Source organism: Stigmatopora nigra, chromosome 15 (genome assembly GCF_051989575.1).
Source record: "Stigmatopora nigra isolate UIUO_SnigA chromosome 15, RoL_Snig_1.1, whole genome shotgun sequence".
Classification (NCBI taxonomy): Eukaryota; Metazoa; Chordata; class Actinopteri; order Syngnathiformes; family Syngnathidae; genus Stigmatopora; species Stigmatopora nigra.
In genome coordinates this window covers 10235436-10261257 of record NC_135522.1, presented here as the reverse complement: position 1 = coordinate 10261257, position 25822 = coordinate 10235436, and the positions used below count along the sequence as shown (strand labels likewise).

The window sequence follows — 25822 nt, the reverse complement described above, 5'->3', positions numbered from 1 at the left end:
GAGCTAAAAACATGTTTGCTTGCAGACACACACACACACACACACACATGTCTTTCAATATTACCACAGGAAAACTGACTGTATTGCCATCACAGCTGAATACACAGACAAATCTGTTCTCACCAGAATTTAGTAGGATTTTGTACAAACTACAATGTACCAGAATTTTGGAATGAAAATATAATCTCTCCTTGTTTATATTCCATATTGTAAAAAAGAAAAAAAAGGCGATATATTACAGATATAATACCATAAACATACCATGAAGTATTTGCCCAATTAGAACATAATGAATCCTTTTTTGTTTGATAACTTACCAAATTCTGCTGAGGACAGGTTGCACAGATACAGAGCCATCCGCCTGAATCTCTACACTTTATAACTTCAACCTCCAACTAGCAGCCGTCTAACACGGACAAATGCTGTGAATAAAAGCACACTTTTACTTATTATATAAATATGATTACCTATATCTAGAGAAGAAGGAATATATTCAGTATAATGAATAGAAAATAAAGAAACACCTTTTCAACTCACCTGTGTGTGGGCTTATTTTCTGTATTAATTGCCTTTGACAGAGTACAACTTACAATATCAAGTACTTTTTCTCTTTCAGAGACTGGTCACTACAGTGAACAGCTGTTTAGATGTTGAAACTTAAGTAACCCTCAATCGAGGAAGTGACTATTTTTGGTCATTCAAACAAAAATCTATAAATATTAGCATTTGTTATATATATATATATATATATATATATATATATATATATATATATATATATATATATATATATATATATATATATATATATATATATATATATATATATATATATATATATATATATATATATATATATATATATATATATATATATATATATATATATATATATATATATATATATATATATATATATATATATATATATATATATATATATATATATATATATAAACGATAACAATTGCTAATATTTATCACAACTCTATTTTTGTATTATGCTTATGTAATTATCTCAGTTTTTGAATTGCTTTATCTTCATTAAGGTAACGGGGGTGCTGGAGCCAATCGCAGCTGTCTCCGGGCGAGAGGTGGGAAACACCCTGAATCAGTGGACAGCCAATCGCAGGGCACGAGGAGAAAAACTACCATTCACGCTCACACTCATAGCTATGGACAATTTAGAGTGTCCAATCAGCCTACCATGCATGTCTTTGGAATATGGGAGGAAACCGGAGTACCCGGAGGAAACCCACGCAGGCCCGGGGAGAACATGCAAACTCCACATAGGTGGACCGACCTGGATTTGAACCCAGGACCCCTGAGGTGTGAAGTTAGAGTGTAAGAAACTGAGGTTGTGGACAGGTGTCTTTTATACCAATAATGAGTTAAAACATATGCTTTTAAAACAGGTAACGAGTGGAGACCTCGTTAGAAGAAGTTAGACCTTGATTGTAGATGGCCAAATACTTATTTTCCACTCTAATTTGGAATTATTTTTTTTAAATCAAACTATGATTTTCAGGGTTTTTTTCCCACATTCTGTCTCACCTATGTTGACAATTACAGGCTTCTCTATTTTTTTCAAGTAGGAGAACTTGCACAATTGGTGGTTGACTATATACTTATTTGCCCTACTCTATATAAATTAAAATACATGGACAATAAAAGCGAAATTAAATAAATTAAAATGAATTATCGTGACACTTCAGATCCTAAAACACATCTTCCACTTAAACTCAAAAAACATGAGCAAAAATGTAGTCACCTAACAAGGCTCATGCAGAATAAACAGATGCAACTAAACACTTACTGTGTGCTGTCTATTTATGCTAATGGTTGTTTAGGGGAGACTAAATATCTGCCAAGTAGTTTTGCATTAAATAAGCACAAGTTGTTCTATGTGGCAATTTGGAAGAAACAGCAACGAGGCACTATCATCCAGCATTTCAAATAAGAAAACAGAAAATCTTGCCAAGAGGAGAACTGTATTTCTTCATTTTTTCGTGGGTGTTTACTTCAGTGTTTGCACTGCTTTTGTTATGATTGAGGTTAAGCAGCAAGCCAAGCTATGAGTGTAGGGGAAGGATTGAATGAGGAGCTCAGATACACCTGATGAATATTCATCATAATACATACTGAGCTCTGTGTCATCGTCATAGAGATTATCGTGGATGACAGGATTATGGAAGAGGCTGTGCGTCACTCTGCTTTTTGTTACCTTTGACTTTCTTTAAACATGAGATTGGGTCCATCAACTCTGAGTATTTCTCAGAGACCCTGTTGCTCAGATATTCCTTCATTTTCTCAATTTATTTATTTTCAATTCTCTGTAATTCTTGAGTCGTTCCGTGAGTGGTTGGCTTCATAGTTCTGGGGTCGTGAGTTCAATATCCCAGGTCGGTCCTCACCGTGTAGAGTCTGCATGTTGTCCCCGGGCTTGTGTGGGTTTTCTCTAGGTACTCCGGTTTCCTCCCACATCACAAAAACATGCGGGTTAAGATGGTTGAATACTTTAAATTGCTCCTAGGTATGAGTATCCATCCCCTTGTGCCCTGCGATTGGCTGGCCACCGAACCAGGGTAACCGTAGTTAGCTGGGATAGGCTCCAGCACCCTTTGCGGCTCTTGTGATGATAAGCGGTTCACAAAATGAATGAATGAATGTGATCCTCTAAACCTTTTCTCGAACATTTCTGTTTGAAAACCTCCCATTGAGCAGTATGGCACTGTAGTAATTGCTTTCTTAAGCTCCATTGGCCCAATAAGAGAAAATTGCCTTTATGCAAATAGCCCATAAAACACACTGAGCGTTTCCCAGCATGTGTCCCCAAGAAACCCACATCAGATGTTTTGTTCTCTCAATAGAAGACAGCAGTTACTCAGTACAGTTTTAACAGTGGTGTTACACCAATTCCATTTTTGGATACCTGGTACCGTCAGCCTCATAGTTTTGGGGACAAAGGTTTGATCCCAGGTGGGTCTTCACTGTGTGGAGTTTACTTGTACTCCCCAGGCTTGTGTGGGTTTGTCTGGGTACTCCAGTTTCCTTCTACATCCCAAAAACACCTGAGTATGGGTGTGAATGTGAATGGTTGTCCATCTTCATGTGCCCAGTGATTGTCTAGCCACTGATTCAGGGTGCCTGCAGTTAGCTGGGATAGGCTCCAGCACCCTTCAAGGCCCTTGTGAAGATAAGTGGTTGAAAAAATGAATGAATAGTTCATACTCACTTGAATATAACGTCATTCCGAATAGTTGCGTGTCGGCCTCACAGTTCTGGGTTTGAGGGTTTGATTTCAGGTGGGTTGTCACTGTGTGGATTTTGCGTGGTTAGCGTGTCAGCCTCAGAGCTCTGGGGTCCTGGGTTCAAATCTAGGTCATTCCACCTGTGTGGAGTTTGCATGTTCTCCCCAGGCCTACGTGGGTTTTTTCTGGTTACTCCGGTTTCCTCCCACATCCCAAAAACATGCAGGGTAGGCTGAATGGACACTAGATATGAGTATGAGTGTGCATAGTTGTCCTTTGTCTACTTCTGCCCTCCGATTGGCTGTCCGCTGATTCAGGGTGTCCCCTGCCTCTGGCCAGGAAACAGCTGTGATTGGCTCCAGCACCCCCATGACCCAAATGAGGATAAAGCAGTTCAGAAAATGAGATGAGATAATTAGATAAGGATAATACAAAAATAGAATAGTGATTACAATATAAAAATATAATAGTGATTACAATAGAAAAATAGAATAGTGATTACAATAGAAAAGTAGAATAATGATTAAAATATATATATTTTTTAAAACAATAGCAATTGCTAATATTTACTTATGTTTTAACACTAGGTATAAGTATGAGCATGAATAGTTGCCCGTCTCCTTGTACCCTGCGATTGGCTGGCCAACAATTTCCGGCCCAAATCAGCTGGGATAGGCTCTAGTACCCCCCGCGACCCTTGTGAAGATAAGATTAAGGATTACTTGCAGAAAATGTATGAATAAATAAATAATCGTATTCACATTTTACTACATCGTGATACGTTTACTATATATTCAATTTGTCTATGGTTTTCTAGAGTAAAAGTGATGTTTCCCATGCGGTCCTTGATTCATGCATGCACATGAAGATGTGCTCTTTTGATGGCTGAGTCATGTCGTGTATCGTATATGTTGATAGGAGGAACGAGTTTAAAGGCAGCAACTGCTTCCCCTTCATCCTCTCTTCCTCGTTCTCCTGCTGTATCTCTCCATCCTCCCACTGTTTTCTCCTGCTGCATCTCTCCCACTGCTTTCACAATGATGTGCTACGCCAGCCAAGATAGGGGCAAATCCCTCCTCGGAGCGGCAAAGGCAGGAGAGAACAACACAGAAAGAGAGAATTTTATGCAAAACGCTTCCTCTAACCTCTCTCTTGGTCTCTCTCTCTACTCCAACTGATCTTCATACATCTGTTTCCAACTGAATCCAAACGATCACTCCTTATTAACCTATTGTTGTCAGGTTTGGTGGTAATATGGTCGCTTCCACTGTGAAGAGAATGCTTGATAGATCATTAAGCATGTGTACACACCATTTATTTCAAAATCATGTTCTCATTTGTTGTTGTAAGAACTAGACATTTAGTTTGAATGAAGCAATGCAGATTCAAGATGTCATTTTCCCGCAGCAAAGCAGCCCCAGATCATAATAACCAATATCAGGACTATCAAGGCAGACCGAAGCCAAAAGTGAAGCCCAGTACACATATTTCATGACAAAAAAAGTAATTGCCTTGTCTCAAAGATTAAGATTAAAGATAATGTGATATAGTATGGCGGCCTGGTGGTCGAGTGGTTAGGGCGTAAACCTCACAGTTTTGGGATCGAGGCTATGATTTCAGGTTGTACCTTACTGTGTTGAGTTTGTAGGTTCTCCCCTGGCCTGCGTGGGTTTCCTCCGGGTACTCCGGTTTCCTCCCATATTACAAAAATATGCATGGTCGGCTGATTGAACACTCTAAATTGCCCATCGGTATAAGTGTGAGCATGAATGGTCGTCGCTTGTGCTTTTCAATTGGCTGGCAACCATTTGCTCCCAATAATTGGGTAGGATAGGCTAAGGTACAGAAAACAGGAAAAAGCTCAAACAAATATTGTTTTAGGTCTATAAAAATTGAATATTTAGGGATTTTTATCCATTTCTTTTCATGTGATATTTTAAAATATCTACTTATTATATCTAAAATGGTCCGGCCCGCATGAAATCGAGTTGATTCTAACCCGAGTTTGACACCCTTGGGCTAAGATGTACAGAAAATGAATGAATAATTCTTGTGTGGCGTTTGCATCTGCCTGAGTGAAGTTTTTTGCAGGTACTACTTTTTTATTTCTACATCCCAAAAACAAGCATGAAAGACAGGTGAACACTTTAAATTACCCTTAGATGTGAGTGTGCGTAAATTGTTGTCTGTCTGGATGTTTCTAGCGTGAGATTGACCATCGCGAGCTGATAATGTGGGCTGCCCAGTCGGTTTCGGCCTTCCTCTATGGAATCTCCATGTTCTTTCCAGGCCTGTGTGAGTTTTTTCCGGGTGCTCCGGTCTCCTCCAACATCCCAAAAACATAACACTAAATTTCCCATGGGTATAACCGTGAATAGTTGTTTCTTTCCTTGTGCCCTCCAATTTCCTGGCAACCAATTCCAGGTGTTGCCCCCTGCTGCCCATTGTATGCTGGGATAGGCTACAGCACCCCTGCAACACTTGTGAGGATAAGCAATACAGAAAATTAATGAATAATCTGTGCGTGAAAGTGTTAAAACCATTTCATCTCAATATGAAAGTTAAAATTGTGATTATCATTGTGAGAATTTAAATGTTTAATAGTTCAAACAGCTTTCATACGCATTGGAGCAATGTGTTTTCTTGGCACTGGGCCTAAAAATGCCCCTCATCTCTCAGTCACTGCAGTGCAGAACAACCCATATGGACACACAAAAAGTAGTGTTTTGTCTCCCTCCAGAGGCCAAGATGAAATGCGGACAAATAAGTGAGGAAAATTTTCATTTTAGCATTGAACTGTGCTATTGACATTTATAGTATATTACTCGTTATTATAATTATTATTATTATTATTATGCCTAATATTATTGTTGTTGTTATTATTATTCTTATATTGTTTAATTTCTTGGAATTATTTTTTATAATAATGTTTATTTGATTTGCCACTTTTTTGATACTACCACGTTTCTCTTAAAATGTTTTTATAAATAAATCTCATTAATCAAAGAACAAATGTATCAATTACCAACATTTTAAATAAAACATTGTCATTTCCTCGTCACTTGTATACGGCACAAACAGGTGCTCTTGCATTGTTGTGGTGTGTTCATGAAAATACGAATATCCCCTTACTTCAGTAGGACGGGTTGGCCAAGCACTCTTGCATCGTAATGCAACCGTACGATGTGGATAACACATCAGTATTTCTATTCAAAATCATCATTTGAAATGTTTTTTTTTAAACAAGTGCTGTGCATTTACTGTTACTGACTCTCACACCCACCAAAAGCATTCTCGAATTCCAATTTTTAACGTTTTTGACTGCAATATGGTTTAATATTGTATTTTAAATATTAGAGAGTACGATTTCAACCACGCCTTTAATGAGTACCTTTATTAGAGAAGCACGTTCTTTGTAAATACTACGTGTTCGGTATAACTTGAACGCAGCATGAAGCGGCTCTTTACTGACGAGCTTTCGCTTGTCAAACAGCTGGTAGTTTCAGTCAGGGGACAACTCATCTCGAAAGACAAATTTCAAACGATCAAAGCACGTTTCGGACCTGAAAGGGACTGGTTCAGCATCGGTTCAACACGCTGCTGCGCTTTTACTTGGGGTTTAGAGATGACATGCCTTAATAGCTACTTTGCCAGACACTTGTTAGCTAGCAAAGTGAGGCTTCAGGCAGCTAGCGCCTGCTAAGCTAAATTACAGGAACGAGGGGGTGTAGTTTCCTGTCTGTAAGCTTGAAACGAGTGCATAGCTTTAAAATGACTCACATACATTATAAATTTTCCTCCAAGCTCAGCTATGCTACGGTTGTGTTTGATGGGCCGCAAGTCACGCTGACGGACCTGAAGGAGAAGATCATGGGCAGGGAGAAGCTCAGAGCCGGCGACTGCGACTTGCAAATTACCAACGCACAAACTAAAGAAGGTAACGTGACATTGTTTGAGGCGCACATGTTTGACCTGTTTTTGATTGAGAACACACGATTGAGTCTGTGGTTATTTTAAAATATCAAAAGTGCCCCTTAAGTGTTTGATCAGTGGAATTTTACGAGTTTTCGATCCCTGTCTGTCATCTGTTAGAATTAACCCTTTCAATCTTAGGTGTGTTAGCATTGAGTGATGATGTTTCACAGCCAACGACTGTGATGGATGGACGTCCAATCCAATTTGAATGGAAGCGCTGATAGCCATGCTTCCAGAGCATGTGGTCACTCTGCCCCCCAAACTCGGAAATTCTCCAGCCCAGGGGTGGTCAAACTATTCCACAAAGGGTTGCAGTGGGTGCTGGTTTTCATTCCAACCCATAAAGAGGACACCTTTTCACCAATCTGGTGTCCTACAAGTGCAATCAGTCAATTGCATTCAGGTGCTTCTCTTTTTTATGCAGAAATATCATTGGTTAAAGTCTCTTTGCTGGATCGGTTGGAACAAAAACCTGCCCCCCACAATGGCTCTTGAGGGCCGACCGGTTTGCCCACCCCTGCTAGCCCATTGTCTTCGCCCTATTACTATTTAACTTTTCAAATCCAGATTCAAAACATCTCTTTGTCATTTATGATCCATCCTGATCCTCAATTCAGTCTGTGTTATAACTGCTTCCTGAAACTGTAATTTGCTTTTGTCGGCGCTTTCTTTTGCAACTCTTTATAAACGCGACTAAAGTGTCCTGAAATGCACTTGGAAATACAAACGTATTACCTTCAACACTTTCACTACTTTGTGGTTTCAGTAGACTGGGCTTTTTTTATATTAAGTATAAAAAGAAGTTCATCAAAAAGTCAAAATTCATGCTGAAACTCACAAGCGGAAGATGGGATAAATAATAGTGGAAGTAAGGGCTTTGCTTCTTTTGGATCGTAAATCTATCGTACGTCATATGAAGAAAGAATAAGTGAACATTCGGAATACAACAACAATATCCTTTTCCAAGAACACCAAGCGAGTGGTAATCACTAGGAATAAATAAATGAGATTTACGCCGTAAATCAGGCCTTGAATCTGGAATGACGAGAGAACGTTAACATTAAATGCCGCTCAGAACCCACCAACTGATGAGGACCTTGTCGAAATGGTCCCATCGGGGAGTGAGAAGAGGCAGCGAACAATGACGTGAATGAGGATGAAGAACGTGGTATTCCTTCAAGAAATCTGCAGGAGATATTCCCTATGGCACATAGTTTGCAACAACAAGTCCAGGAGATTGATGGTAACAAGTACTGTACTTACGAAATGTTCAATTTACAGAAAAAGTTCTGGAACCAATTTATTTTGTAAGTAGAGGTACGACTACTGTTACGACTGTCCAGGCTGCCAGCCATAACAACTACTATTTTTGTATAGGCATGAAAACATGTGTTGTTGTCGTTTATAATAGGGGTGATCCCACTACGCAGATTTTCGTTTATCACGGCCTTGTCTGGTCTACAATAACCGTGATCTTCGAGGGATTACTGTATGTTACTAATAATAGGGGTGATCATACTTCATGTTTTTTCCGATTATCGCGTTCATGTCTGGTCTACCTTATATGCGATATTTGAGGGATTACTGTATTTATCACTGTCAATGGGAGCGGTTGAGTTAAGTCTTTAAATTTGGATGTCAGCTAATGCAAGTAAAAATGGAGTTGCACATTTTTATGTAATTCACTGCCGTTAACATTGAGCCTCATTTAAAAAAAAATTAACTGGGATGGTTAGCATTTGGAGAGTGTTTCTCTGTCAACTCTCCTACTCGGAATGGATTGGACATTTATTGCACCCAATGAGTTTATTGCTCAATTTGTTAAAGTCAACAAAGTGAAGCCGGTTTCCTGATCATGAACTGGGAACATGCTCTTAAGTCAAAACACCTGTATCAAAGGTCATTGTCCCCAATTTGAATGAATGGCTATGCCATTAATTATTAACAGTCACTCCAGTAAAACAAAAAGTGTGACTTTTTTTCTTAAATTTATGAATATATAGGGTATAATGTACTGTAAACTGCGATTGGGGTGTCCCGATACCTCTATAATCATCAATATATATTCTTTTATTTCGCAGAGTACACAGATGAGGAAGGAGTCATCCCAAAAGGATCTTCAGTAATTGTCAGGAGGGTCCCTAACATCAGAGGCTCTGTCAAAAAGAACCAAAATGTGTAAGTATCAACGAATTGCATTTTATATAGAAGAAATTTTACATTGAACAGCTCTTATTGATCTCCTACATGCACCATCTGCTGCAAAAATTGCTGATAATTGAAATTATCTATGCCTATGGCATATATGCTGTCCAAACAGTTCAGGTGAAGGCAGGTTTATGGAATGAATTGGCATTGATGTGGTTGTTGTAGCTTGGGAACAACAGTTGAAAAGTGAGGGTCACATTATTATCCCCGCTGTGAATACTGAAGAGTTAATTTATGCAATAAAGAGGTGTTAGTGTTTAAGTAGAAGCCCTTTGATAAAACCTGATTACATTTTTCTTTTAGATTCGTAATGGAAAATTAAACCGACTTCTAAATGGTGTATAACCCCTTGAATCCTGAATTCGCAGTACATTTAATTTGTTCAATGTCATTGATGAAACAATTTTTATGAATTGAAATGGAGTTTTTCCACTATATATATATAAAATATGTGTATGTATGTGTATGTATTTGTGTATGTGTGTGTGTGTGTGCGTGTGTGTGTATATGTGTGTGTGTATGTGTATATGTATATATATTAACAAGCTTAATTTTTTTAATAAAAAAATAGGAATTGTATATGATATTTTATCAGAATTTTCTATATATTCAGGATTTTTTTATTTTAACGTGTATTACTCCAGTGTTTTATAATATATATTTTGTAAATGCAAATTGAGGCTGGAAGGGCTCAATGTACCTCCACTTGTTATAAAATGTCTGAGAATAACATAAACATCAACCATATTAAACATGTTGTTTTCTCATCTTTTAGTGAGCGCCACTACTTCGCCTCTGGAGCCATCAAAGCAGTATGTACCAAAACCGCCTCACTCTTCTTGACACTGACTCCATGAGCACAAACGCTGTAGTCAAATAAACAATCATTCATACAATAGGAGGTCAAATTAAGGTAATCCCAAATTGAATCATGCTGAAAACAAGAAAAATAAAATAGTCAATGAACACTGTTGCCATGCCATAAAATACTCTAAAATTTGAAGTAGATTTACAGTAAAATTCACATTAGCAGAAGTTTTTAAACTGCACTATAATTAGCTTACTGTTTTGCCATTCACCACTAATAGTGTTATGTGAGTATTTTTTTAAATACATTTAAAACTAAAAAGGATGTAAAAATCTGACCAAATCCTTTAGGAAACAAAATGTTAATTTCTGATAAATTCATACAGTGCTACCTCGAGATACGGGCCTAATGCGTTCCGGGACTGAGCTCGTATGTCGATTTCCTCATATCTCAAATGAACGATTCCCATAGAAATGAACTAAAAACAAATTAATATGTTCAAACCCTTTGAAAAAATGCCAAAAACAGGAGATTGGATAGGAAAAACATGTTTATTTGTACTAATTCGCCATCTATTAACAGAGTAACGAATAACAAGTAGTTATGATGTTTAATAGTACTAAAATTAGATGGATTTCGCGGAGGGGAGAGAGGGCAATGCACTCGTAACATAAACAAATTTAAATGAACTTGGATTACGATACAGGCACACTCAAATAAATTTAATCTAACCTTGCACTAAACGTAATTCTAATTTTGTTTTAAATTTTGATACCTTTCTTCTCCCGGGTTGACTATATTTGCCCCGCCTCCCCCCTGACTTTCAGATGCGACCTATCAAGGGTTGTTTGCTTTGGTCTTCCCTTCAAAATATTCTGAAAATGCTGCACACTAATCTCCTCACAATAAGATAACGCACGACCAATTGCCAACAAGTAGTATACTCCTTTTGTATTATTGAGCAAGCGCCACCATTCTGCACTTATTAACGGGGAGGGAGGGTTGACACTGAAGAAGTGCAACACTCCGCCCAGTGCTCGTAAACACATTTCACGAGGGAGTTACGGGCCAGAAAGACCATGCCCATGATGTCCTCATGAAAAGCCTCTATGCTCGTATGTCAAAATTTGTCTCGTATCTCAAGATAAATATTTGCTCGAAATCTTACTTGTATCTCAAAGTGCTCAAATGTTGGGGCACTTGTATGTCAAGGTATTACTGCACTGATTTGAAGTTTATATCACTTCGCCGAAGATACATAACAGAAATAATGCAATTGCACTTTTTCTCTCTTTATGGAGACTCTGCTGCAAATCTACTATGCCTTACTTGAAAATGTCTTTCCACGTGATTATTTTTGTTATTTCACAACATCTCGCTACAAAGCGTCAATTCAGGCAATCCTTGACTATTGGCTATGAGGGCAAATGGTTTGGCCCAAGAAATGTTGAATCATCTGTTTTCCTTGTTTTCCCTTGGAATCCTTGGCACATAACACAGTTGCTGGTTAGTTTACAACAACAGCCTGACTAGTATTGCACTCTGCTGATAAAAATGTGTGTCACAGGCTATGATGCAACTCTTCATTGGCAGAAATATTGAAATTTAGTATTTATTCTACACATTGTAACAGCACTGGGAAACATGTAACAATGTTGTTGCAATGTTTGTCTTCCTCGAGAAATCATATATATTTCTCTCCACCTTTTTAAGACATTTTTTTAAAAAGTTCCAGGGTGCCACTAGTGCAGCGCTAAAGAGCTTCATGTGGCTCCAAAACCTTTGGTTGCTGACCCCTGGACTAGTCAAACTGAATTGAATGTCTATACCGATCTCTGGCAGCCAGTGTATTCATTCAATTTATTCGCAAGATTTTAACACCAACAAAAGCTGTGTTTAGAACAGCATCAACTTTTTCAGGCTGACTGAATATGATAGAGATTAGAGTTCCCCCTGGGCGGGTCAAACTTTATCAGTCAGGCAGTTATTGATGGCTGATAAAATGCCAACTGTTGCTTCACCGTGTTGCGTCTGATGTCAGCCAGCAGGCTCAACTCCAAAACTGCAAGTCAGTTTTTTTTATTTTTATTAAACTCAGTGAAGATTTGGTTTTATTTTAAATGTAGTTTAATTGTTGTAACTTCACTAAAGGCTTTTATTGACATCACCTAACACAAGTAAAGTTTTCCACTTCTATGAACTTGATTTCAATTTTCGAAAACATGTAATATAAATGTTATTTTCCGACTAAAACTTTCAGCGCCACTGATGATAGACGTACAATTCCGACTTGAAAACTCTTGAACTAAATTAGTTACTAATAGTCAAATTAAAACTACCTCCCACAAACACACCAAAATATGTTTGTGGTTCGTCAATAGTCAAGCCTCTCGACTCTGTGATAATAACATAGGATAAATTACAAATTAGTGCCATGTAGTTTAGTCTTACATTGTTCTATAAATGAATAAATGCTTCTTACTAAGCTTTTACTTGCTTATTGATCTGACTTAATCTTCTCTCTGATTTCTCAGTAGGAGAAGTGTCTTCCACTCCTTAGCACGTTGATTCCATTTGGACTATATTAAGCTTCTTCTGTTTTTCCTTCCAATAAAGGTGTTCTGATGAAGCTTCCCCAATGTATTATGTCTTTGATTTCAAATCAGTATTATGGTTTCAGCTATTCTAACTAGCTTCAACCATCTTTATGTTACTGGCTGGTTTATAGTTTTGATGAAAAAATACTTTGCCGTCATACTGCAGTGTAATTTGATAAAATATAGAAAGCTGGTTATTGAGCTTTCCAATCAGTATTTTTTTTTTAAAGTTATTGGTAAAGCAAATTAGGTATTTTATGTGATGCTGCTTAATTTAACAATATAGCTGAAGTTTGGTCTTCTCGGGTATCTTGTTTGATTGTTCCAAGTTGTTTTTGTGTTGGTGGCTACTCAGCAAATTCTCATGTCATGTGACCTGCCTGTCCTGAGACGGACATTCAACTTGTAGCTCGAAAGCCATTGGGCACCATTGTGCTGCTCTATTGTTAGGACACAAATCCAGTGCTTTTCACTCTGTGTGTGTGTGAGCATGCTGGGCATGAAAGCTGAAAGTCAGCACTCTTTTTAACATGGATTTTATTACTGTCTAAAGTTGGGTCAACTGGCATTCCACAGACGACAAATGTTTTCACAGTCTGTGGCTCAATAGTGTTGAATTGAAAATAAGTGGTACGGAAAATTAAAGCATGAATGAATCTGGTGAAAATTTGTGTCGGACTAAAACAACAAAATCAAAAATCTACAATAGTGCTCATATTCATCATACATAGATGTACACTCATTTAAACAGGTCCAGACATTGTGATTGATTTGTGATTCATATTTGAGAAGACATTTTCTTTCAAATATGCAGTTTCATTTTAATTAGTACTATATGATTAATATAACAATAGATTGTTGTGGGTTTATTCAACATTGTAAAAAAAATCTTGATGTTATAATTGATTTTAATCTTCCACACACGATTTGAAGAGAAAAAAGTTACAGATTATTGTTTTTTTTTCTCTGATATTTAGCGAAAGTGTGGAAAACTACACAAAAGTTGACACTTTAATCCTTTAAAAAATACTATTTTGGTCATTTCCAAATTATTATTATTTAAAAAAAAATGTTTTTCACTTTTGAGATTTAAATCTCTATTGGATAGGTGACTGCTTGATCATGTCAAAATAAATAGCTATTATTTTTTAGTCATTATTGTATTTTTAAATCTTTTTTTCATAATTACACTTATACAATATTAAGAAAAAATAAATCAAATTTAAAATACCCAAAATCACACTGGGTTTGGACCCAAGTAACTCTATTTTTCTTCATGGTATTTAACTCATTGCATGGCATTTATGGCCATAAACGTTCATCTAATTCACTAGTTTGCTCAATATGCAGCAACATATACAAAGTTTGCAGTAAAACAAGTGAGCACATCAGGATTTGTGTGTTTATTGTTATGGAAGGGCCTAAGTCTCTCCTGACTGACGCTGAGTCCCTTCAGTGAAATGGATTTGTGTTCAATTCTAACAGAGGGATGACCACAGTTCTTCCAAAACCCTGCCTTTATTCTCCAAGGTATGTTCTTATTTATCTACCTTCATTTATCCACCTGGATTATTTACCATTTTTAAAAAAAGTATAGTTTGTGATGTCTTTTAATGTGGGGCAAACATTTCTTCCATGAAGATGGTAAACCTGGCAGCTGCAGATGTGTCGGAGGATGATAAGATCAAAGTGGTGATGAATCAGTCCTCATATGATCCCATGACGTAAGTTAAGACCTTGGTTTCTTTATTACGTTTTGTTAATAGTTTTAACTACTGTTTATCAATCTCTAGGTACAACAAAAAAAATGGTGGGGTCCTCCATGCCAACAACACTTGTTACCGCTGTGGAAATGTTGGACACCAAGTCAGGAACTGTCCAACTACTGGGGTATGAGCATTAAATTCTATTTACCTTCTAAAATATGTATTCAGATGCTGATCAACGAGAACAGATGTTTAAACTTAAATTTGTGAGAGCCGCTTTTACAAATATAGAAGAGCCAACTTGAAAACCTACTTTTATTTGTTGAACATAGCGGAGTATATTTTCATATCATCCATCACTAGTTTGCATGTATCTGTTTATATACCCCCACCATTGGACAAGTCTTTTGTTGCCACTCTGAAATATCATAATGGCCGTTTATTTTTATTTTTTAAACTAAAAATGTTTATTAATTGTACTCTATTTTTTCCATCTTGTAAGTATTTTAAACCTGAAGTTATCAATTTACGTTTTTGTCTTTGCATCTTTTTGTGCAAATTTAACCACACATTTTTGTAAATATTTACAAGCTTTTTGAAACATTGAGTATTTTTAAGACACTGTCATCATATTCAAATTGTGCACTGAATTTGTTGCATTTTTATCAGTTAGGACAGGTGTCGGGAACCTTTTTGACGAAGAGAGCCATAAACAATTCATATTTTCAAACATTATTCCTTGAGAGCCATACTCAGAATTTAGAAGTAAAAATACATGAAAATGTGAGCATTTATTATTCATTTCACCACTTTGAAAGTAAACAAAACTCTGAATTATTTTGATAACATTATTTCACTGTTGCTAATCAATGAGTATCAATGAGAGTATGCATGCAGAAGAGCCTAATGAAGAAAAATTATGATTTTAAAAAGGCGGAGACCCATATACACCCATCAAAAGAGCCACATATGGCTCCCGAGCCATAGGTTCCCTACACCTGAGTTAGGATAACAACCCTGCAGTAGATCTCCATTAGAAAGTAACAAATTAACACCACTTTGTCTAATTTGGCAGGAAATCTACAGTGTCACACTATTACTAGTAATTTATTATAAATGCAGTTAAAGTTACATGTTTTAAAAGCTGCATAATAAGAGGTCTATAATTGTTAATTTTTAATGTCCTTTATTATTTTTATTTTTTTTGGTAACGGCAGGATAAAAATTTTGATATTGCACCCAAGATAAAGAAAAGCACAGGCATTCCTCGCTCTTTCATGGTTGAGGTGGATGACCCTAACATTAAGGGAGCAATGCTGACCAGCTGTGGCCGTTATGCAATTCCCACTATAGACGCGTATGTATCTTTTTTTCAATTGTTACTCCAAAGTTTGGTCAAATAGGGTGGAAAATATTCATTGACTTTGTGTTTTACTCTATATCCACAGTCAGGCGTACGCTATTGGCAAGAAAGAAAAACATCCATTTTTGCACCAGGATGAGAGTAAGCCGGAGGATGAAAAAGTCCCGGTTCCTAAAGATTTCCAGTGTCTCATCTGTCGTGACTTGCTTGTGGATTCAGTGGTCATACCATGCTGTGGGAACAGTTACTGTGATGACTGTGAGTACCTGAATCGTCTGTTGTGTCGTACGTCACCTGCACACACACAAATCCTCCTAAATCGCCTCTATTTACGAATGCGAAATTTTCAGGTTCCGAAATCCTTTCATATGCAAATTACCGTCTCAACATAGAAAAACAAATCCGAACTTACAAATTCCTCCAAAACGTAAATGCATTTCCTGTATCCATTATTGTATTTTGAAATTGTTCTGGTAACATTGCGACCTGCTTTAATTCCTTCCACACAAAAAAAAAAAACTTGACTGCCATTTGTCATCATGGAGTTCTTTATTCAAAAGTAATGATGCCAATCGAAAAAATAATGAACCCTGTTGTCATCGAAAAACAAGATAAGTAAGCGGTGTGCTGTTGACTGATAATGCAAGGCAATATAGCCGGCCTTAAACCACCTACTAGCATCGTTAAGTCACAAATGTTCCACTTTATTAATGAGTAAGTGCATTAAGAACATGGTTATTTTTCAATAATAAAAATACATTTTTTTTCTGAATAATTCTGCTCTACCTTTAGTTTAAAATATTCAATTTAATTTAGTTTTTTTTTTTATTCACTCTTGTTCAGGCATTCGTACGGCCTTGCTGGATTCAGAAGACCACGTTTGTCCAACTTGTAATCAATCAGATGTTTCTCCTGACACGTTGATAGCTAACAAATCCCTACGTCAGGTAAAGTAGCAGTGAGATAATTATCACACTGTTTGAATGTACAATAGAGTAATGTAGAAACTACAAATACAATGTAATACTTAATTCACGATCAATGACTCACCTCAAGAGTGTCAATTATTGACTATTTCTTTGCCTCCACAGGCTGTAAATAATTTTGAGAAAGAGAAAGGCTACACTAGAAGCCTAAAAGAGAACTCTGGCACACCTCAGTCACTTACTACAAAACCAGCACCTGGTTCTACTGCTTTGACTCTCCAACAAGAGAAAAACCTTCAGTCCACCGTCAGTCAGCAGGTCAATCTCTTGGATTATATTCTATTGAATAATTTGCATCGGTTAAAACTTGTGTACTCCCCATGACAATAATTTTAAGTTCCAATGTCAGTCCACATTTGAATTTATGGTTACTGGCACTAATGTATAGTCATCTTGTTCATATTTTTACACAAATGTATTGTCCTTTCTCTTTTCAATGTTCCCCACAGGCTGATGTTAACGAGTCTCAAGCTCATTGTCCGGTCAGCCTTTCACCTTATATGTATGTACCAAAATCATTTTTCATATTACTTTTTAATGCAGTGGTACCTTGAGATATGAGCTTAATGCGTTCCGGGACTGAGCTCGTATGTCGAATGAACGTTTCCCATAGAAATTAACTAAAAACGAATTAATTTGTTCCAACCCTCTGGAAAAACACCAAAATCAGGATATTTAATTGGAAAAACATTTAATTTCTTCTAATTTACCCTCTATTAACAAAGTACTAATAACTAGTGGTTTAATATTACTAAAATTAGACGGATTTCGTGGATTTCTTTGCATCAGTCTACTTTTTGCAAATTCGGCTGATGCAAAGATAGAGGTTCCGAGCTCCAGGTTAGTTTTTATTGCCTTGTTGGGGTTACTTTTGGAACTTAACATAGAAGCACACGGCTGAAGTAATATCTAATTTGGTAATTGACAGCAAACACAAAGACAATTTTATTCCTCAAACCTTTTTACTTACCAACGTATAGCCCAGGTATAGATGCATTTATTGGCACATCCGACATATCAGTTTACCAATCAAGCATATACTGTATATTTCATACAAGTGATAGTACATTACCTGTCAATTTTGGCACCTGTCATATTTGTTTTCACTTTGTTTCCATTGTTTAAAGGCTTCTCAAATGTATAATCTTGTTTTATTTAAGATATGTTATTAATCACTTTTCTTTGGTTATTAGTATTTCCTTCTGTTGCAAGTGGTCAAACAGTGTAGAATTCAAAAAGTACATACATTAACAGTGTGTGAATAAGTTCAATGTATGTTTTTTTTGACAGTCAAGCAAGAGAAAAGACAAAAGATTTGGCAGCTGACACACCTGAAATCTTTCTTCACAAAGATACCACAGCTGGTGTTTCACATCCTACAACACTGGTGAGAACAAACACGCACACTAACATGATTGTTAGCTCAATGGCTACCGCTGATGGGACTACGTGTTCAATTCATTTTGACTGAGGGTTGCCAGATAGGGAACAATCTTAAAATGAGGGACAATTCGCTTGGTACTTTGTGGGGAACAAAAATGAAAGGCATTCTTTCCTATGAATTTAGGGGTGCTCCAACAAGGTTAAGAACCCCTGAATTAATGTATTTAACAAAGTATTTAATTTTTTTATTTATAGATCCTATTGAGATATTAATACATTAGTCTTATCATAAGCCTTTAACTATATTTAACAAATTCACTTCTTGATAATTGTACTTGTGTACTTGTATTTATATATACATATACACATGTATAATATATATGTATGTGTATGGATTTGGATACAGTTTAAATTGTATAAAAATGTCTTTGTTTAGGTTAACAATGACCCGGCACTGAAATCCTCCATAGGTAAGTATATCTTTAACATTAATTGAATAATAATAAGTGTTTTCACAAGTCAGATATATAAGATACATAATATATGATATTGTAGTATAAAAAAAAAATCTAAGAATATGCTATTGACACTTATTTTCTTCAACTTTAGGACATATAACGCCAACCAACTTGCAAAGGTTTGACATTTTTTCTTGTGTATGGTCAGCTAAAGTCCAGCATAGTTTAAAAAATGTTTACCATATCATTCTTACAGTTCCTTTTACTCACTGCGAACCACCGGAGTTGCAAGCGAACAACAACACCCCCTCCCTCCCTCCTCATCCTCCCACCCATCTGTTCCTCCCCCTCTATTCCTTAGCCACCAGTTCCACCTATTCCCTCCAGGTCAAAAATTTCTCAATCACCCATCAGGACAGCTGATGCACCCTCCTAATTCGACCCACCCAAACCCGCATGTTACCTCTATTCTTCCTGTCGTTCCCACTTCCTCCTCATCGTCCTCCATCCGTCCTCTCATCCAGAGAGACTGGTTCAACCGTCATAGACAGGGAAAGGAAAGGTATGTAACACGTATATTAAACAATTACTTGAAAATCTTAGAAATGTCATCACTCTTGCATCTTTATCATATGTTGATTTGAGTGAAACTGTATCCTTCAGATCTCCTCGTCCTCGATCCACCTACAGACGTACATCCCATTCTAAGTCCCAAACCTCTCGCTCATCAAGCAGGTCTAGTCGATCTCGCTCTAGATCCAACAGTCGATCAAGGTATTGCTTTTCAACTCTCACTGTCAAAAGCAATTGAACGTTTAGCGCCTTCAGTGGTACTCAAACAATTGGTTGTTTATCATTGTCAATGCCATTAAGTTAACAATGGCACTTATTTGTTTCCAAGAATATTGCAATGGTATAGTGTTGCTTTATTTACAGAAATATTACACTGAAATATTCTCTTACTTTGTGCTTTTATCAGATTCTCATTGATGTGGGGGGGGGGGTCAACTATAATTCCATTGACAAATAGCCTGTTTTCTCTATTAATAGTTTTAGCATTAAATATCATCAATTGATTTCCTAACACAAGTATATAGTCTTATGGCCTTATTGTGGAATAATCATTAGCTCGTTTATTGTATTTGGAAGTACCCAAAGGGTTCCACTCCTAATTAGCATACATTTTGGCTACCTAGGACTAGATTTATCTACTTATTTTTGTTTGGAAATGTTATTGCTTATTGTACAATTGCATGTGTTGTCAAATATAGCTAACAATAATTTCAATTTTTATTCTTCTAAGGCCCAGCTCACCATACTCCCGTCACAGAATCCAGCACCCTCGTACGAATTCCTCACGCTCCTATGGCTGTGGTTATAAGAGGTCTCACTCGCCCACGGCATCCTCATCATCTTCACCGCGAGAGAGTTCTCGTTCCACGTCCCATTCAGAGCACCGCAAAAAACGACCTAACAAAAAATCGTCTCACAGCGGCTACAACTCAAACAGGCCCGCAGAAAAATCACCAACTTCTCCACGAGCCGAAGGCCACTCAGGGAAGTCTGATGCTAAACAACCAACAAGTAGTCAGGACCCTAATGCAGATTATTACGAGCAATGGAAAAGACAATACAAAGACTGGTACGATAAGTATTTTGCCAGCTATGTCAGCCATTACCACCAAATGCCACCTCCCCTACACTCACTCCCTCCTCCCCCAAATCTGCTCTGGGCGGATCAAGGAGACGACCCCTCAAACCAAAAGTTGCCTAACCATTCAACGCACCGCTGCTCCCCTCCATCTCAGTCATCCAAGGACAGTCGTTCCAGCCATTCAACACACCGCCGCTCCCCTCCATCTCAGTCATCCAAGGACAGTCGCTCCTCTCGCTCCCCATCTTCAAACGAGAGCCGTTCCCCTCTGTCTCGATCTTGGAGTGACAGCAACTCCCCTCAGTCTCGTTCGCCCAGTGACACCTCTTCGCCTCCGTCCAAGAACGCTACCCCTCATCGGGGGCACACCGCAAAGGACACTTCCCTCAAACAAGAGTATAAGAAGTATGAGAAAGTAGTGCCAGATGACCACTCCTCTTCCCCTTGTGCTGCACACAAGAAAGACAAACTCTTACACAGTGAGGCCTCAGTTACTGTTGAAAAACCACTCAAATCAAATAAAATTGTGAGCGGAAAGCACCAAAGACCAGAAAGTGAAAATAAGCATCTAAAAACCAAAGTTTCTTACCCTCTTCAGCAGGATGACAAGTCTCAGAATGCCAAGCACACAAGAAAGTCCCAAAAAGTGCACAAGGACACAGACTGTGAATTGTATAAACATGATAGAAAGGATAAAGATGGAAGTGAAGAGAAAAGTCAACAAAGTCCCATCAAAACACTTGAGAGCAGTGGGTACATGAAAATCAATCATGATATTGCTGATGGTAAATTTCCTCACAATCCTGACAAAGAACAACAGGGGCAACCAAAAAAGAAACTACAGCCACCCAACATTGAAAACATGTGGGAGGAAAAAAGTAAGCTAAAACCGCGAAAGATTAGCATCAACATCAACCTGGATCAGAAAAGACCTGAAGAAAAGATAGAAAAAAGAATACCTTCTTGCTCAGAGAGGAGCAATGTGAAAGAACATTATGAGAAATTAGATTTAAAACTTCCAGGACCTGACAATGAGAAAAGTAGTGAGCTTAATGAGCTTCAGGGATCAGACGAAGTACAAAGGCCGACAGAAGAGACAGTGGAGGGGCTGAGGCCAAGAGATGAGACAGCTGAAGGGCTGGGGCCAAGAGAAGTGACAACTGAATGGCTGGGGCCAAGAGAAGAGACGACTGAAAGGCCTGGGCCGAGAGAAGAGACGACTGAAGAGCTTGGACCGAGAGAAGTGACGCAGGAAGGTCTGAGGAAGATAGTGGACCCGGTGGAAGAGCTGGAGCCAAGAGAAGAGACTCAGGAAGGGCTGAGGTCGAGAGTGGACCCAGTGGAAGAGATGAAGCAGAGAGAAGAGACGTCGGAAGGGCCGAGGTTGAGAGTGGACCCGGTGGAAGAACTGGGGCCAAGAGAAGAAATGTCGGAAGGTCTGAGGTCGAGAGTGGACCCGACGCAAGAGCTGGGGCCGAGAGAAGAGACACTGGAAGGGCTGAGGCCGAGAGAAGAGACGTCGGAAGGGCTGAGGCCGAGAGAAGAGACGCCAGAAGGGCTGAGATTGAGAGTGGACCCGGCGGAAGAACTTGGGCCGAGAGAAGAGACGCCGGAAGGACTGAGGTTGAGACTGGACTCGGCGGAAGAGCTGGGGCTGAGAGATGAGACACCGGAAGGGCTGAGGCTGAGAGAAGAGATGCTGGAAGGGCTGAGGTCGAGAGTGGACTTGGTGGAAGAGCTGAAGCTGAGAGAAGAGACACCGGAAGGGCTGGGGCCCAGAGAGGACCCGGCGGAAGGGCTGGGTCCCAAAGAGGACCCGGCGGAAGGGCTGGGGCCCAGAGAGGATCCTACGGAAGGGCTGGGGCCCAGAGAGGACCCTATGGAAGGGCTGTGGCCCAGTGAGGACCCGGCCATAGGGCTGCGGCCCAGTGGGGACCCGGCCGGAGGGCTGTGGTGCAGAGAGGACCCGGCCGGAGGGCTGGGTCCCAAAGAGGAACCGGCGGAAGGGCTGGGGCCCAGAGAGGATCCTACGGAAGGGCTGGGGCCCAGAGAGGACCCTATGGAAGTGCTGTGGCCCAGTGAGGACCCGGCCATAGGGCTGCGGCCCAGTGGGGACCCGGCCGGAGGGCTGTGGTGCAGAGAGGACCCGGCCGGAGGGCTGGGTCCCAAAGAGGAACCGGCGGAAGGGCTGGGGCCCAGAGAGGATCCTACGGAAGGGCTGGGGCCCAGAGAGGACCCTATGGAAGGGCTGTGGCCCAGTGAGGACCCGGCCATAGGGCTGCGGCCCAGTGGGGACCCGGCCGGAGGGCTGTGGTGCAGAGAGGACCCGGCTGAAGGGCCGGTGCCCAGAGAGGACCCGGCTGAAGGGCCGGTGCCCAGAGAGGACCTGGCTGAAGGGCCGGTGCCCAGAGAGGACCTGGCTGAAGGGCTGGCCCCCAAAGAGGACCCGGCGGAAGGGCTGGCCCCCACAGAGGACCCGGCGGAAGGGCTGCCCCCCACAGAGGACCCGGTAGAATGGCTGGCCCCCACAAAGGACCCGGCAGAAGTGCTGGCCCCCACAGAGGACCCGGCAGAAGTGCTGGCCCCCACAGAGGACCCGGCAGAAGTGCTGGCCCCCACAGAGGACCCGGCAGAAGTGCTGGCCCCCACAGAGGACCCGGCGGAAGTGCTGGCCCCCACAGAGGACCCGGCGGAGGGGCTATGGCCGAGAGAGGACCCGGCCATTAGGCTGTGGCCCATAGAGGACCTGGCCAAAGGGCTGTGGCCCAGAGAGGACCCGGCGGAAGGGCCGGGGCCCAGAGAGGACGCGGCGGAAGGGCCGGGGCCCAGAGAGGACCCGGCGGAAGGGCCGGGGCTCAGAGAGGACCTGGCGGAAGGAACGGGGCCCACTGAGGACCCGGCGGAAGGGCCCGGTCCCAGAGAGGAGCTGGCAGAAGAAGTAATGGTGAAACAGGCCCTGTCTTCAAAAGAAACGATGATGGATGACGTGAAAATGAAGAACATGAGTGATGAATCAGTTGACTATGTAATGCCACATTCCAGTCACAAGCCAAACATTACAGTAGAGAGTGACTGGTAAGGAATCTATTTTTGTTACTCTTTGTTTGAACTCTAATTCTTTTCAAAGTTTTAGATCAATTTCGTTTTACCATTCAAAAACAGTATCACTACTGTTCTAAAATATTGAATCTCAATCAGCGATTGTGTGACCAATGACACAGTGTAATAACATGAGTATTTCTTGGAACTATCTTCCAAGATCTTGATTGTTTGGTGTACTTTCTTGCTTGTATCCAGCTCTTTTAATTTGGCAAGCAACAGAACTTTCATATTGGATTGGATAGAAGGTGAAGATTCTCTGGAGAAGAAAATTGAGGTGACAAATTCCCTGTTGGGACAAAAACACAATCAAGATGATGCATTTGAACTCATGCAGGTGGGTTACTCTTAATAGTCAATTATAGTTAATGGTTAACTTATAGTATAAATAATTGCCCTCCATGGAGCAGCTTTATAAATCTGTTTGACGATACCACACCCGTGGAAAAGTCTCTTACCATTTATTATAGTTCGAAAACGATCGTTTTCATGCACAATTGTTTTTTTTTCATCTATGGTGCTAGACATTGTATCTATTTTGACTGAAGGCCGCTCCCAATTTAAAAATACAAATAAAATATGCATGAAATGTTAGTGAGATCTGACAAGTTAACAAATACAGATACAACTTTACACTTTTTAGGCCCCTCTCTGCAAATTTGACAATGAGGATCCTGAAGATGACAAACAGCAAGTTTCAGTTGCACCCCTCTTGCCACCGGTGACACAAGGCTCCTGGAAACCTGAGGAAGAGGCAAAAAATAAGAGGCAAATGTCTGACGAGAAGACAACAGAGGAAAGCTGGGAGAGAAACTCATCCTTGACTCCCTCTAGTGGACAAAGCGAAGGGAGCACTGCAGGAGCAAGGAAAGATGGCAAGAAAGGCTGCAAGCTTGAGGAGGAACAAAAGAAGGAAAGATTTGAGTCGTCACCAAAACATCTCTCCTGCTCCTCCTTGACAGTGCATCAACCTGACAGACCAGAAAATGAACAAGACGTCAGCATCGGTGCAAGTGAGGACAGACAGTCAATCGGTTCCAATAAGCGTAAAAAACAGCACGACATACCACTGGATGTTAAATCTGAAAAATCCGAAGGCGCAAAACATGATTATTGCCATGTGGTATGGCATCACAATAATGACAGTAAAGAAATTAAATATAACACAAATGTTTCTCTACCTTCCATCACTCATCCTTCCAAAAGACTGCGAACTCACGCCGAGTATAGTGGATCCAAACCGGGTTCGAAGCCCAAGCGCCAGCATGATAGCAGGTCCACTGTTAAACCTAAACCTGAGAGCAGAGAGGAGATGTGGAAAAAGTACAAGCTAGAAAAACTGTTAAAAGAAAGCCAACAGATTCAAGCGGCAAAAGAACCAGACCTTGAGAAAGGAGTCGATTGCCACCACAAGGGGAAAATACACCAAGTAGAAGGAGAGAAGCCTTCCGATCATAATGGCAATGTGAAGACTGAGCATGAATCGATGTCATTAAAGCACGAAACGGAAAAACGACATGGAGTTGTAGACCATGAAGTGTTCGAAGTTCAAGACGAGACATGAGTACTCAAATCAGTTAGCTTTGAGTCATCATGTTTCAACGCCAATGATGCCTATTGACGTCCAATTTCGCTTGACTAGCAATTGAACAGAGAAATTACATTGCTCTTTATTGACTTTAATGGCAGTGAATGAATAAATGGGGGGTGTGGAGGGGCTTCTTTTTTTTTAACCTCCTCCAAATATTGCCTACTGGATTAGGCTATTTTCTCATTTTTAGATCAGATGAGGTTCATCTAATAATATAAATGAGCAAAACACAAAGATGAGCACTTTAGTTAGAGCCAGAGCTGGAAAAATGTTACATTTGGCAAGTTTAATTTGACCCGCTTAGTTGTAGAGCGTCAACAATTACTGTGAATGAAGTTTGTGGTTAATTTATTTTTAAATCAACTTTTGTTGCTGGTTTTTGTATATTAATTTCAAAATGAATGATGTGCCAGAGGAATTTTTGTTGGGTTTTCCGCTTTTGCAGGAAATAAGAATAATTAAATATGCATTGGAATGTCTTGTTTTTATTTTATTTTATTTTTTTTTATTTGTTTAATGGAGGAAAATATGATTTTCAGTTGAATACTGCCTCAATTATGACCATTTAAAGTGCCAAGAAAAAGCTAATGAACCATCAACCCAGTGCAATATAAATTTTCTAAATATTTATTTACAAAGGAGGGGAAAAATATAGAACCCAAAGTGTAAAACTAATCAATTATTTGATGAATTGAAACCGTGAAATTAAAATAAATTCAACTTTATTCTTGATTACGCAAAAA

The 25822-nt window shown here is 39.5% G+C and overlaps 2 protein-coding genes across 4 annotated transcripts; both read left to right on the top strand.

Annotated features, from left to right (window-relative positions):
- The first annotated feature begins 6705 nt into the window (after positions 1-6705).
- Positions 6706-14484, top strand: LOC144208686 (E3 ubiquitin-protein ligase RBBP6-like). Of its 3 annotated transcripts, none has more exons than XM_077734655.1 (4): positions 6706-7188; positions 9308-9404; positions 10210-10246; positions 14325-14484. In XM_077734655.1, the coding sequence occupies exons 1-4, from the start codon at positions 7023-7025 to the stop codon at positions 14451-14453; spliced, it is 429 nt and encodes a 142-aa protein (XP_077590781.1). In that variant the 5' UTR covers positions 6706-7022; the 3' UTR covers positions 14454-14484. The 3 variants fall into 3 exon arrangements, with proteins under 3 accessions (XP_077590781.1, XP_077590783.1, XP_077590782.1); XM_077734657.1 differs by lacking the exon at positions 14325-14484 and adding an exon at positions 12777-12876 and having other exon boundaries at positions 6707-7188; XM_077734656.1 differs by lacking the exon at positions 14325-14484 and having other exon boundaries at positions 6707-7188; positions 10210-12756.
- LOC144209190 (uncharacterized) lies at positions 14481-25554 on the top strand. Its single transcript, XM_077735436.1, has 15 exons — positions 14481-14563; positions 14633-14729; positions 15763-15902; positions 15994-16166; positions 16752-16855; positions 17000-17152; positions 17344-17396; positions 18185-18281; positions 18714-18747; positions 18887-18914; positions 18992-19297; positions 19399-19509; positions 20039-23464; positions 23687-23825; positions 24132-25554. The coding sequence occupies exons 1-15, from the start codon at positions 14481-14483 to the stop codon at positions 25050-25052; spliced, it is 5865 nt and encodes a 1954-aa protein (XP_077591562.1). The 3' UTR covers positions 25053-25554.
- Positions 25555-25822: the final 268 nt, after the last annotated feature.

What these genes read in the sequence shown, in the direction of transcription:
- LOC144208686 (XM_077734655.1), top strand. Translation starts at nt 7,023, where the DNA reads ATGACTCACATACATTATAAATTTTCCTCCAAGCTCAGCTATGCTACG. An exon ending in CAACGCACAAACTAAAGAAG is followed by an intron (nt 7,189 to 9,307) that starts GTAACGTGACAT and finishes TTTATTTCGCAG; the next exon opens with AGTACACAGATGAGGAAGGA. An exon ending in GTCAAAAAGAACCAAAATGT is followed by an intron (nt 9,405 to 10,209) that starts GTAAGTATCAAC and finishes CTCATCTTTTAG; the next exon opens with TGAGCGCCACTACTTCGCCT.
- LOC144209190 (XM_077735436.1), top strand. Translation starts at nt 14,481, where the DNA reads ATGGTAAACCTGGCAGCTGCAGATGTGTCGGAGGATGATAAGATCAAA. An exon ending in GGAACTGTCCAACTACTGGG is followed by an intron (nt 14,730 to 15,762) that starts GTATGAGCATTA and finishes TGGTAACGGCAG; the next exon opens with GATAAAAATTTTGATATTGC. An exon ending in CTAACAAATCCCTACGTCAG is followed by an intron (nt 16,856 to 16,999) that starts GTAAAGTAGCAG and finishes TTGCCTCCACAG; the next exon opens with GCTGTAAATAATTTTGAGAA.